This window comes from Peromyscus maniculatus, chromosome 7 (genome assembly GCF_049852395.1).
Source record: "Peromyscus maniculatus bairdii isolate BWxNUB_F1_BW_parent chromosome 7, HU_Pman_BW_mat_3.1, whole genome shotgun sequence".
Classification (NCBI taxonomy): domain Eukaryota; kingdom Metazoa; phylum Chordata; class Mammalia; order Rodentia; family Cricetidae; genus Peromyscus; species Peromyscus maniculatus.
In genome coordinates, this window is record NC_134858.1 from 106307219 (window position 1) to 106321412 (window position 14194).

At 45.1% G+C, this 14194-nt stretch overlaps 1 protein-coding gene across 9 annotated transcripts in view; it reads right to left on the minus strand.

The window, feature by feature from the left end:
* Dag1 (dystroglycan 1) overlaps positions 1 to 14194 on the minus strand; it is a 67046-nt gene that overhangs the window by 13414 nt on the left and 39438 nt on the right. For all 9 annotated transcript variants that reach the window (XM_076577019.1, XM_076577018.1, XM_076577020.1 and 6 more), the window contains one exon: positions 6437 to 6831. In XM_076577019.1, coding sequence (XP_076433134.1) covers positions 6437 to 6715 — 279 coding nt within the window. In that variant the 5' untranslated portion in view covers positions 6716 to 6831. The remainder of the gene's footprint in view (positions 1 to 6436; positions 6832 to 14194) is intronic.

Sequence of the window (14194 nt, forward strand, 5' to 3'; positions counted from 1 at the left end):
AGCAAAAAGGACAAAAACTAAAGAATTAGGCTCTTGCTAAGACTTAATTAATTTTAATGAGCTTCTGAACCCAAAAAACACATGAGTGCTATCATTCAGGGCCTGCAAGATACATCCATGCAGGAGCTGCAGGGGGGCAGACTTGAGACATGAACTTCACTGCTGACAGCAGCTTGCAAAAAGGAAACGGTGTCAATTCCTTCAATATTAACAAACCTTCCTGTCAGTCCTTTGGGTCTCTATGGTAGCATCTTCCAACAAATATCCCTGTACACATCAAGCCCTGGGGTATAATCTGGGCCTTTTCCAGTGTTCCCTTACAGACATGCCAGGTGCTTTTTCTCCCCCTGGTCAATATCAAAGCCTATTTCACCTGCTCAAGGAAGGTCCCTACAATCTTCTCTTAGACCTGGTCACGGTCCTTACCTTCAGCTCTCTCCCCTTAATCAAGCCACTGAGCTAGGGCAACCTGCAAGGAGTCACAGAAAACACTCTGAACCACTCGCAAAAGGGGTGATCATAAGCCTTTGTTTTCTCTGCTCAGGGAGGCAGAAAATAATGCCTCTGATGGAGTCTGAGGCTGGGGCCATCTCATACTCAGAGCTGACCTGTCTGTACCAGGAACTACAACAATAAACCAAATCTATCCTGTGCCCTTCTGCAAATGGTAAGTATGCCAGTCCCAAGGCAGAGCTACACACAGGGAGATACACAGTTCTAGCTTGAGGCCAGAGGGTCAGACATCAGAAGTGATAAACCATGATGGAGAAGATGCCAAGAGGCTGTTTCTCTGCCCAGTAAAACAGAACCAAAACTGCCAGGGATAATCACCGCTCCCACTTCTATCTACATGAATACTAAAACTATAGTTGGTTCCTCCCACAAAGACCAGGACCACAACACCACATTCCAGCACAGCCAGTCCCCTTCTGATCTGAGCCATGAAGTACTTTATCTGACGCTGATTATTCTCCCCTAAAATATAATCTCTGGGGCTGGAGAGATGGCTCAGTGGTTAAGAGTACTTGCTGTCTGTACAGGTGGTCCACAATTGCCTGTCATTCTAATCTCAGGGGATCTGATGTCCTCTTCTGGCCTCTGCAGGTGTGTGCACATATGTGAGGCAAATACATACACTCAGGCATGGACACATATACATAAATGGATCTTTTTAAAAAATCAGTCATCTCCCCAAGAGAGCGGCTAAACATAGTTATAGCCACTCAAAAAATTCCCCAAATCAGTCTGCCTTTCCTAAGCGCTGACGTCTATTTTTACTTTATCATTTTATGTTTCAGCTTAAGCTCTTGTCAATTTAAAAAAAAAAAAAAAAAGAGGCCTATGTGGTCAATAAGTATTTGAGTTGGTAAGTCTGGACAAATACCATTCTAACAGCCCACTCCCAAGGATGCTTTCCTTTGCCAACCCACATTTCCCGGTGTGCCATGCTCACAAGGGGTCCATTCAGAACTTGGGAACACCCACTCGAGGCAGGAAGAAACTGCAGTTCATCTCACGTGCCACAAAGCTCTCAAGCATCCCCCAAAAAAAGCTCCTTTCATGAACTCTTCTTCCTGGCAAAAAAAGAGTATCCATTGTTCTCAGGGGAACAATGAGGTAGCCCATGCCAGCCAGCAGCTGAGAGCAGTCTCAGCCAGGGCTGTTCCCAGCCTGCCGACATCTTGGGCTGAGGAAAAGCCTACATTGTCTGCAAGCAAGAAGGCTGAAGAAAAGTGGGGATGAGAAGCTACCCTCACAGGCTGTACAGTGAGATATCTGAGAGGGCTCTGCAGGGGTAGCCTTGTCTTTCAGTGACGAAAGGTATTTCTTCCCTGCTATCCTTTTGTTTTGTTTTTCCAGACAGGGCCGCACTCGGCAGCTGAAGCTGACCTCAAACTGAAGGAACTCTTCCTTCCCCTTAGGATTAGAGTCACGCTCCCTACCCTACCACACTGACTCCTCCCCAGCTACCCTAAAGAGGAGGTACTAGGCCTGAGTTGCTGCAGGATATGCAGGACTACTGCAATGGCGGGCTGGGCCCACAGCAAGACCGTGCAGCTGGAGACTCCATGATGGGTCTGGAGTGGCCCGGCCCCAACACCTGTGCCACTGGACAGAGGCTCTGAGAGTCCAAACCAGGTCGGAGGTGGAAAGGAATCTCTGCTCCCTCTGCTGGCTCCTAAATATTTAGAAGTTTACTAGGTGAGAGGAGGCAGCATACAAAATAACAAAATGTGAGAATTTCAAGCATGTGTTCATTACTGCGGATCTGTTTGTTATAGTCTGTTTATAGACATGCTATAGCCCAGGCTGGCCTCAAACCAGTCTCAGCCTCCCAAAGTGCTGGATCACAGGCAAGTACTGCGCTTGGTGCCCAGGACAGACATTTAAGAAGACAGGGTTTGTGGAAGGAAAAACTGCTTTCACCAGACGGAGAAAGCGGCTCAAATAGTTGAGAAGATGTTCATAATGGATCTGAAAGAGGACAGCACCAAGAGGGGAGGGGGAAAGAAGGAGCCGAGGCCTGGAGTGGGCCCTAGCCAGGAATAGTCAGGACAGAAAGGGGCAGTAGATGAGGCTAGGGTAAGACACAAAGAGAAAGGGGAAAGAGAGGAAACCTCAGGACAGATCACAGGGGTCTCCAACTTAGATACAGATCAATAACGGGGTGGGTTTGAGCAGATTCCAAATGATTAAAACATCTCTTGCTTTAGTAGAAAAGACTGAGAGGGTCAAGAACATAGACAAGGAACCCTGAGAAGCAATGAGCAAACCATACTTGGGAAGCGGGCAGTAGGTACTACTGTCAGACATGATTTGGAGGTTATCCTAAACAAGCATCTTTGGCGGTAACATCTAAACACTATTGTTGGCTGTTGTTTGTTTGAGACAGAGTCTCATGTATTCAGGCTGGCCTCAAATTTACTATGTTAGCCAAGGATAAGCTTGAACTCCTAATCTCCTTGCCTCTACCTCCCAAGGACTAGGATTATAAACGTGTGCCAACATACTTGGTCTAAAATGTTCCTTATGTAAGGCATGGTGATGCCCCACTTTAACTGGAAGACAGAGGCAAGCAGATCTCTGTTGAAGTTGAGGCTAGCCTGATCTACATAGTGAGACCCTGTTTCATACAAAGGAAAGAAAAATGACCTTATAGGCAACAATAATATATTGGACAGCCACTAAAAATTACATCCACAATGAGTATTAAAAATTATGGGAGAGCGGGTACCTTTAATCCCAGCTCTGGGGAGGCAGAGGCAGGTGGATCTCTGTGAGTTGGAGACCAAGCCTGGTCTACAAAGAGCATTCCAGGACAGCCAGATCTGTTACACAGAGAAACGCTGTCTTCAAAACAAAACAAAACATGGGAGAAAACTCAAGCTACAACAAATGAGAAAAGGTTAAAAATATATAATCAGAGCCAGAGAGATGGCTCAGTGGTTAAAGATTATTGTCTTGCCACTAAACCTAATGATCGGAGTAGTTTGATCCCCAGGACCCACATGGAAGAGAGAACCAACTCCTTTGATTTTCACACAAGATCCATGGCATACTTCCCCCGCCACACACACACAAATGTAATTTAAAAATAAGGGCTGGAGAGATCAGTTAAGAGCACTTTCTTCTTCCCACCATTTGGGAGGCAGAGGTGGATCTTTGTGCGTTCAAGCCAGTCTGGTCTACATTGTGAGGTTCAGGCCAGCCAGTGCTGCATAGTAAAACCCTATCTCAAAAACAAAACAAAACAAAAAACCCATAAAATCTCACCAATGTAACTGCCCAAATGTGAGCTGAAGAGGGACACCACCAACGGACATCCCAAAAATGGATGGGAAAAAGTCCAGGAGGCCTCCGATGTAGTGGGTAGCCATTCCAGCTTTGATCTGGAAGTTCCAACCCCCATTGAGACTCTGGCAACAGTCACGCCTATGAGGCGGGGCCAGGGGAGGCGTCCGAGACCTGGATGGGCGAGCGCTCTCTCTGTTCCTGGACCCTAGACGGTGGAGGTTGACTGAGCAGAGCTCCAAAGAACACCGCTGGACTGCGATACACCTTCCCCAGACCCTGCGACCTACCTATCCCTTCATTTGTAAGTCACCCACTAAATAAATCTTCCTTTTAACTACATGGAGTGGCCTTTATAATTTCACCAATACTCCACCCTGCACAAAGAACTAAAGTCAACTGAGGAAGCTGGGAGTAGGAGGGAGAGTACACCACAGCAACTGACTGGTGGGCTAGTGCCAAACGGTCAGCCTGAAACTATGTATGTAAGTAACATTATACAGCCTGAATGGGTTATATTTAGGTACATATATGCACATACATATACACATACGCATGTAATGACAATGAGTGAAAGGAGACCACGAATTTGAAGGAGAGGAGGGAGGGGCATATGGGATGGTTTGGAGGGAAGAAAAGGAAAGGAAGAAATACTGTAATTATTTCACAACTCAAAAAAGGAAAAAAAAGAAAGAAAAACAAACAAAAGGACACCTCCTTTCTTTCTCTTACAGAGGACCCAAGTTCAGTCCCCAGCCCCCATGTTGAATGGCCCACAACCACTTCTAACTCCAGCTCTTACGATCCAACCCCCTCTTCTAGCCTCCTCCAGGAGCCCCACACGCTTGGCATTCACTCACACAGACACATCTGTAAAAATAAGTAAATCTTGGGTCTATCTAAAATATCTGTTTATATGCAGTATGTCCACCTCTTAATAAGCAAAGGAAATGGAAGAAACCACAAGAAAGTTTTCTTTCTCTTCCACATACTTTGCAAACCTATGTAACTTTTAAAAAAGGTTTTTAGATTTATTTATTTACTTTATTTCATGTGTATGAGTGCTCTGTAAGCATGTATGTCTGTGCACCACATGCATACCTTGTGCCCTCAGAGGTCAGAAGAGGGATCTGACACTAAAGTTACAGAAGGTGGATGTAAGCCGCCGTGTGGGTGCTAGGAATTTAATCCAGGTCCTCTGTAAGAACGACTGCTCTTAACTGCTGAGCCCATCTCTCAACCCCTATGCTAGTTATTATAATGAAAAAAGAAATCTTTTAACGTAGACTTTACAGCCAGGTTGGTAGACACTTGTAATTCTACCATTCAGCAGGCAAAGGTAGGAGGATCGTAGTTCAGAAGCCAGTAAGACTGTCTCAAAGTAAGTAAGTAAATACTTCTTCAAGCTTGTTTTATACAGGCGAGGAAGTCACAGCTCCAAGAATAAGGTCAAGCAAGCCTTGCATTTCCAAATCCTCAATCCATAGAGCCCTGGTTCTTAAGAGTGGGATGAATTTTCTTACTGTTGTTCAATGCTAAGGAATCAAAACTAGAGTCTCATGTGTGCTAGACAAGTGTTCCACTGCTGAACTACACCCCCAGCCCTTCATGACTTTTCCTACAGGCTAATCAGCTACTAAATTGTCTGTTCTCTACAGATAAATATGCTCAGACAAAATCCTGTTTTCCCAGTAAAAGCTCTTTATGGCCCTGGTGAGTAAGCTTGTTACATGTCTCTACCAGCTACTGCAAGTATCTAGCTCACTGTATCAGTTCAAGACACTTTTGGTCAAAATTAATCCATGTAAAACATTCCAATAACCTCTGGAACTGCAGGGTTTGGACATGCAGAGGGTCCTATCAAACCCTAGGCAACAATGTATCCTTCAGAACTGCACTCCTTGCTGGGGTAGCAAGAGTTCCACAGAATTCATCTGTTACGTGAGCTAGAGCCTTCAGAAGTACAGAGAAGGAGTCCAGAGGGGAAGAGAGCACAAAGGGGGTGAAGGAGACCAGGGCCACCCGGATCAAAGGGAAAGGAGCAATAGACCCACCTCTCCATGGGACACTCAACTAGAGGCCTGGCTTTGTGTGTCGGAAAGGACACACCTGAATTGGTCAAACTTCCAACCGAAAGCCTACGGTGACAGCGACAGTGGGCTGGGGTGGAGAGATGGCCCAGTAGTTAGGTGCACTTGCTGTTTCTTCCAGAGGATCTGGTCCAAGCCCAGTTACTAGCATGCACATGGCAGCTCATAACCATCTCTAACTCCAGTTCCAGGGAAACCAACATTATCTTTCGATTTCAGCGGGCACATGCACATACATGGTGCACATGCATACATGCAGGCAAAACATACACATAAAATTTTTAAAAAGAAAAGAAAAAGCGCTACTGGGCAGGTTTCCAAGCATAGGCCTTAAGAGACTAATGGTTCCAGGTGGGAGTGATGGCCCAGTAAACCTGACAGCTGCTTTTAACCTCTGCAGGCACCAGGCACACATGTGGTACTCACACATCCATGTGAGCACGTAAGCCAGCCCCATCTCAATAAATAAATGAGATACAACAGGAAAGGAAAAGACATCAACGCGAAACCAGAGGACGGACTCTTCCTCCTCTTGTTTTCATATGCAGTCTCACCTTGATCACTTCTCCACTGGAGGCAATTAAATCTGTGGGAATGCTCACTCGGAACGAGCGCCCAACAACAGCCGTGCCATCGGGGATGCCGACCACAGTGGGAACAGTCTCATGGAAGTCTGAGAGCACTGAGTGCATGGACGCCTCAAGCTGGTTCTTCCAGTCCCTCACGGCCTCTGAGGGCTCGCTGGGCCAGTGGGACTGAGCCACAGCCACAGAGAGTAGGAGAAGAAAGGTCCTTCCCCAGAGGGGGTGCAGGAGCCAGATGCCCGCAGACATCCTCACCCCAGGCTGGTGTGTGCTCAAGCCAACAGTCGCTGAGGAGGAAGCAAACGACGCGGTCCCGGGTTGGGTCCTCACCCTCTGCACACTCGCTCCATCCCAGAGCACCCAACCTGCAAAAGACAAAGAACAGATTCAGACCTCAGCAACGCTGCTCGTTTCAAGACTGCACCCTTCCAAGTGTTCTGCTGAGGAGAAGCCGCTTCCTCCTGGGCCCCTCAGCAACATGCAGCTACTCCACTGAAATGACTGGTTTATCAAGTGTAAAATAACGCTGAAGTCTGAAATTTTATATAAAAACAACAAAATAAAAAAAAAAATTGCCGGGCAGTGGTGGCACATGCCTTTAATCCCAGCACTTGGGAGGCAGAGCCAGGCGGATCTCTGTGAGTTCGAGGCCAGCCTGGGCTACCAAGTGAGTCCCAGGAAAGGCGCAAAGCTACACAGAGAAACCCTATCTTGAAAAACCAAAAAAACAAAAAAATAAATAAAATAAAATAAAAACAACAAAATGTAAGACACCTCATAATAATTTAAAGGGATTGATACATATTGAAACCACAGAATGTTGAATCATATACACCATTAAATCAAATGATTAATATAAAAATCTACAAAGTAAAAATTACTGAAATTAATTTCACTTGTTTATTTTGTTGTGAGAGAAGAAAAATATTAAATTTCTAAATGACATTTGGTTCCCATTATCTGTCTGCTAAGCAGCACTGCTCTTCTAGACTTTCCTCCAAGTTGACAGTAAATAAAGTGAGCTGAGAACAAACAAAAGCCCAATGTGGACACTACAAGACAGCTGACCCAGGCTCTCCAACACCAGCATCCCTAAGGGCAACTGCCTGGGTTTAGAGACAGTTACTATATGCTATATCCTGACTGAATTCCAGAATTAAAAAATATACGAAAACAAAAACAACAAACCACAAACACACAAACAAATGCCCAAAGCTGAACTGGAGAACTTGCATATTGGCTGAAGATTAGCTTTACTGTTATTCTGTAGGTGACAAGATGATGATGGTGTGGCTCCATAAAGAGCCATCCTAAATCCTACATCCTCTGAGTAGTATTTGGAGGTGTTTATGGATGAAATGTCACAAAGATTCTTTACTCACTTTGAAATGCTTCAAGGGAGAAAAACGTTCACCTGTATTTATAGAGATGAACCTTATATAACAATTAAAGGCATAGTGAGTTCTAGAAGATAAAAAAGATTAGTTTTGAGCTGAGTGGTGGTGATGCAAGTCTTTAATCCCAGCACTCGGGAGGCAGAGGCAGGCGGATCTCTGTGAGTTTGAGGCTAGCCTGGGCTACAGAGTGAGTTCCAGGACAGGCTCCAAAGCTATACAGAGAAACCCTGTCTCGAAAAACCAAAAAAAAAAGAAAAGAAAAGAAAAGATAAACAAATACAATGTAAAAGGCATGACTTAAGAACCTTTAGAACACAGTAACACCATGGAAGGACTTCATTTAAAAAGACATTAGACTGCATAAAACATTTTTTTTAAAGATTTATTTATTATGTATACAGTGTTGTCTGCAGGCCAGAAGAGGGCGCCAGATCTCATTACAGATGGTTGTGAGCCACCATGTGGTTGCTGGGAATTGAACTCAGGACCTCTGGAAGAACAGCCAGTGCTCTTAACCGCTGAGCCATCTCTCCAGCCCGCATAAAACATTTTAAAGGACAATTAACTGGGACTCCTCCATGAAGACATGAAGAATACTTGTTCTTGCAGAGGTCCTGAATTTGGTTCCCAGCACTGACATGGTAGCTTACAACCATCCAAAACTTCCATTCCAGGGAATCTGACACCCGTTTCAGGCCTTCAGGACATACCAGGCATACACATGGTGTACATACATACATGCAGGCAAACATCCATACACATAAATCTTTTTGTTTGTTTGTTGTGTTTTGAGACAGAGTTTCCCTGTGTAGCCCTGGCTGTCCTGGAACTGCTCTATAGTCCAGGCTAGACTTGAACTCAAGAAATCCACATGCCTTTGTCTCCCAAGTGCTGGGGTTAAAAGAATGTGCCACCCCACCCCATCCCACCCACCCCCAGACACACCCCCACATACCCAGGCTTACATAAATCTTTTTTTTAAAGATAATTAATTGGATCTCTGAGGAAATGGAGTAAACATTGTTTTCCCCAAAACTTCCCACAAAATATAATTAAGAATCCTGTATGTTAGCCGGGCGTTGGTGGCGCACGCCTTTAATCCCAGCACTTGGGAGGCAGAGCCAGGTGGATCTCTGTGAGTTCGAGGCCAGCCTGGGCTACCAAGTGAGCTCCAGGAAAGGGGCAAAGCTACACAGAGAAACCCTGTCTCGAAAAACCAAAAAAAAAAAAAAAAAAAAAAAATCCTGTATGTTACATATAAAATAAATGCGCCTCACAAGTGAACAAAGGGCAAAACTCAGTTACAGAACTCAGGACTCAAGGACCCCCAGAGTGGAAGCCCCCTGAGTTTTCTTCTGCCCTGTGTATTTTTTAAACCTGACAGTGGAACTCAGTCAGAAGCTTTGGGGTTGGGATTTTTTCTTCCTTTGGTCCTTGCAGGAGTCGGACGCAGGCTTTGCACATCCCTGGCAGGTGTCTCACTGCTGAGCCATCCCCAGCCCAGCAAACGCTAGAACCAGGCCTGGACCACCACACTCAACTTTTCTTTTTCTTAATTTTTATTTTCACCTTTATTCATTTTATTTTACTTTATTGAGATAGGGTTTCTCTATGTCCCCCTGACTTTCCTAGAACCAACTATGTAGATCAGGCTAGCCCAGAACTCACAGAGCTTCTCCTGTTTCTGCCTCCTGAGTGCTGGGATTTAGGAGTGCACCACCACACCCAGCTGATTTATTTTATATGTATGAGTGGTTTGCCAACATGTCTGCCCCTCCTTGAAGGTCAGAAAAGGACTTCAGATCCCCTGGAGCTGGACTTACGGATAACTGTGAGCTGCCAAGAGCTACAGTACTTTAAATTACTAGTCCCTCCAAATTTTTCTAAATCATAAAAATATGGAAGAATATATGGTGTTGACAAACCTGGATGGCAGATACTCGGGTATGTGTGACATTAGTCTGGTTTCTACTGGTTCGTGAGATGATACAAACTAAATCTTCAGTTGGGTGTGGTGATGGTGCACTCCTTAAATCCCAGCGCTCAGCAGGCAGGAGAGGAAAGAGAACAGGCACAAGTTCAAGCCCAGCAAATCTGCCAGTGCTATGCAGCAAGACTCTCAAAGAACAAAGCAAGGGCCAGTGAGATGCCTATACAGGGAGTAAAGATTCATGTCACCACGCCTGATAACCCGAGTTCTGTCACCACGCCTGATAACCTGAGTTCTGGGAATCAGTTCTCTCCCTATGCTAGGAGAGAACTGATTCACACACACACACACACACACACACACACACACACACACACACACACACACACACACACACGAACAGGCAGTGAGGTGAGGGATTAATTACTTAAATTAAAAAACATAGGCTAGGCATAGTGGCACAGGCCTATCCCAGCACTGAGAAGGGGAGCCTGGAGGACTACAGAGATATCCTTGATACAGGATATACAGGGAGTTGGAGGCCAGTTTTGTTTATTACCTTTGGCCTTGAATCTCCCATTTCTGTGTGAGTGTTGGGAAAATTTTGAAATGGTAACTAAAACTCAAAACCCAAATCTCAACATCTGGATCTTCTGGCCTATTTATCCCACCTTACTTATCATCCTATCTCTCTGTCCACTTTCTTCTTTTGTTTCCCACTCTCCTGCCCTAACCCTGCCCCGGTTGCTGGGCTGGGTGTGCTGGCTCAGCAGTCAAGTTCCTGTCTAGTATTCGCAAAGCCTGTGCTCAACTCCTGGAAGCACCCAGGGGAAAACTCAGGACTGGGCTGCACCTAGTGGGTAAGTGGGGAGAAGAGAAGCCTTCTTATTTTTATTTTTCCTACTTTTCTCTTTAATTTAGTTCATTTACTTTTCCATCTATTAAGTCCAATTGATCTTTTACTTTCCTAATCTGATTCTCAATTTTAAATTCTTAGCTTATTTGAAAAGAGCACTGCTTATAAGTCACACCCTTCCCCACTAAAAGCATAAGCTCAGTCTACTATCTGCGGTCCCATGACGACATGGGGTGTGTGTTTCACAGGCATGACTAAGTGCTCCGCATTTAGCAGTCAGGCAATGTCCAGGGCACAACTCCAACTACTATGTGCTGATTTTCCATGCTCTAAGGAGAAAAGATAGTTTCTGCAACTTGGAAAAAATTAGCCTGTGTATCTCTGATGCTGGCTTTCTATAAGCAAGGGTCATGCCTGCCTGCACTAAACATCTCCTAGATTACAGCTACATATCTAATGAGACAGGGTTTCTGTGTAACAGTCCTGGCTGTCCTAGAACTCACTCTGTAGACCAGGCTGGCCTCAACTCACAGAGATCCACCTGCCTCTGCCTCCCGAGTGCTGAGATTAAAGGTGTACGCCACCACTGCCAGGCAATTTTTTTTTTTTAATATTTCTTTATTGAGGAGAGGGTATATGCCACAGCATGCATATGGAAGTCAGAAGACAACTTTTTAGAGTCTCCTTCTATCATGTGGGTCCCAGGATTCAAGATTAGTCAGACTGACACCAAGTGCCTTTATCCATCAAACCATCTTACTAGCTCTAGAAAAAAATGTATACAGTCCTCAAACGCTCACTCCTAGTCACTACAGAGATCCTCTCCCTTCTTGCAGGGATCAAAGCCCAAGGATCAGTAAACATCAACCACTGTCATACAGAGCCTGGTGGCTAGACTCTGTAAGGAGAAGGATGCTCAGTGTTGGTGGCAAGGCCCCACTGTTAACACTTCATCTATATTTATACCTTCTGTGACACCAGTACTCAAGGCCGCCTGAGAAGATATCTCAACTGAACTCACCATTGTCTCTAGACGCCGGAAACTTTCAAAGTTTTCCTACTAAGAGATGAGTGGTGGAAACAGCGATGCAGCACAGCACACACAAAGAAATCTGAGCTCTCAGGGCTGCCCTTATGCTAGGAAAATCCAACTCCACAAAAATAGGTCCTCTCAGAGCCTTGACAAGAGGCCCTGGCTCTCTGAACCCATGTCAATCAGCCATGGTGCACAGGGGAAAACACAAGTTTGCATGTCTTAAACACTCCCCACCCCCAGAGACCAGAGAAACTTTAAAGGTATTGGAAGAACTGGAAAAGCCAGATATGGGTGGCATGGATCCAGCAGTGGAGAAGCTGAGACATGAGGATTTCAAATTTGAGGCCAGCTTGGGCAGCCTTATGAGTTCAAGGCCAGCAGAGCTACAACAGGGAAACTTTGCACTCAAAATGCTGAAGAAAGAAAGATATGTATTGGAGGTTTGGTGAGTGGTACACACCTGAATTCCACTACTCACAAGGCCAGATTGGGCTACAAAAAAGTGTTGGTCCCTAGAGAACCTGGAGAAGACAAAGCCTTCTGAGAGAGCAGCCCCTCAAGCTGCTCACAACTGCCCTAAGAGCTGCAGTAACTGGGAAGAGCCCATAACAATCAAGACACTTATCCCACCCCGCTGCCGGCGCACATCCAGCACCTAACAGCACAATGAGGCCGCATTTCCACTTGGAGGTAGAACATGTAAAGGAGACCTCCACCAAGCTCCTGGAAAGTGAGTCTCGAATGATGAAAAAGCAGTCTACAGCAGTCTACCAGACACCTTTAATCAAAAGATGAGACATTTCCAAATGGGCAGAAGTTAAGTATACCTACAAGATAACCCAAAATATCAAAAACTGCCTTGAAAGTAGATATTATACACCAGCCATTGAGGATACATGGGGAATCAAAACCACCACCTAGTGGCTGGCAAGGACTCCAGTCAGCTGAGAGATATGGAGGAAAGGGTCCTTCTGGCCTTCCTATCACTGACGGAGCTCAACTTGGCTATGACTGAAGCATGTCATCTGATGGGAGGCACCGAGCCCTCAGGACCCCACTCCACTACTGTCCAGACAGCTGTAAGTGCCCAAGCAGTAGAAAGCCTTACTCCAGCAGAATCCAGGCCCGGGGAGAAAGGCAGTTCTGGCCGGCTCTGCTGCCTCCCCTGTGTAATGAGTGCCCTGTGCTCACAGGAGCCCAGTTAGTAAGTGCTTTCCACTCAAGTGAGTTCAATACATAAATGCACATATGGTATACTCAGTTCACAAGAATCAAAACTCTGAATAAAACTTTTACCTACTTTAATCTAAAAACTCTTAAAAGAACAGCAATTAGTTTTTACTTTCTAAGAATAAAGGGAAAGTTGTGAGATTCAGCTCATTAACCAAACACAATGTGGCAAAGGCAGCCAATTCTGTCAACTCCCGGGAGCTTCTGCTCTTCAACAGGTATGCCACCTTAAAACAGTACTTTAGCTGTCAGACTGCTACTATTCACCCTTATAATTAAAGCATTGAAGGAAAATGGAATTTTCTTTTTAAAACACGATTAAAAGAATAAAGTCCTAGCCGGGCGGTGGTGGCGCACGCCTTTAATCCCAGCACTCGGGAGGCAGAGCCAGGCGGATCTCTGTGAGTTCGAGGCCAGCCTGGGCTACCAAGTGAGTTCCAGGAAAGGCGCAAAGCTACACAAGAGAAACCCTGTCTCGAAAAACCAAAAAAAAAAAGAATGAAGTCCTAAGTCCCTGGTTTTTGTCTGTTTTGTTTTTGGGTTTTTTGGGGTTTTAGGGGGTGTTTGGTTGGTTGGTTGGTTGGTTGGTTGGTTGGTTTTGGTTTTTCCAAGAGAGGATTTTTCTGTATGGCACTGGCTGTCCTGGAACTTGTTTTGTAGACCAGGCTGACCTCAAACTCACAGAGATCTGCCTGCCTCTGCCTCCTAGATGCCGGGATTAAAGGCCTGTACCACTACCACTGGGACCTAAGTCCCTGTTTTAAATGGTCTTGGGAAAAGTACAAAGCAGAAATCTTAATTAAACCATCACTTTAGGCTACACTTAACAAGAAGGCTTTTTTGGTCCACATATTCCAAAGTTAAAATTCAGTATTGTGAGTTCAATATTAACACAAAACCTCTGGAAAGTTAACTGGTTTAAAGCAGTTCAACCTACAGGGCCAACAGGGTATCTAAACACAATAAAAAGCAATAGCATGAAATTGTTTATTTGGTCTCCCGATATGAAAAAGACAGGTGATTTTCAGCTCTGAGTTTTAAAAAGGCCTTTTGTACTGTGACATCAGATAAAGAAGGTCACTGAGAGAATTTAGTCTCACCTTAAAACTACTCTTGGCTCAGGAAGCAGATGGGGTTTCTCTGCCATGGGGACCTGGCATGTTTGTGATAAGAGATGATTACAAGCAACAGGGAGGAACATCCAGGTCCAATCAATCAGACGCAGCCAGGGTCACATAAACAGAGACTAAAAGGTAAGACTATGTGGGAGAGAAAATTG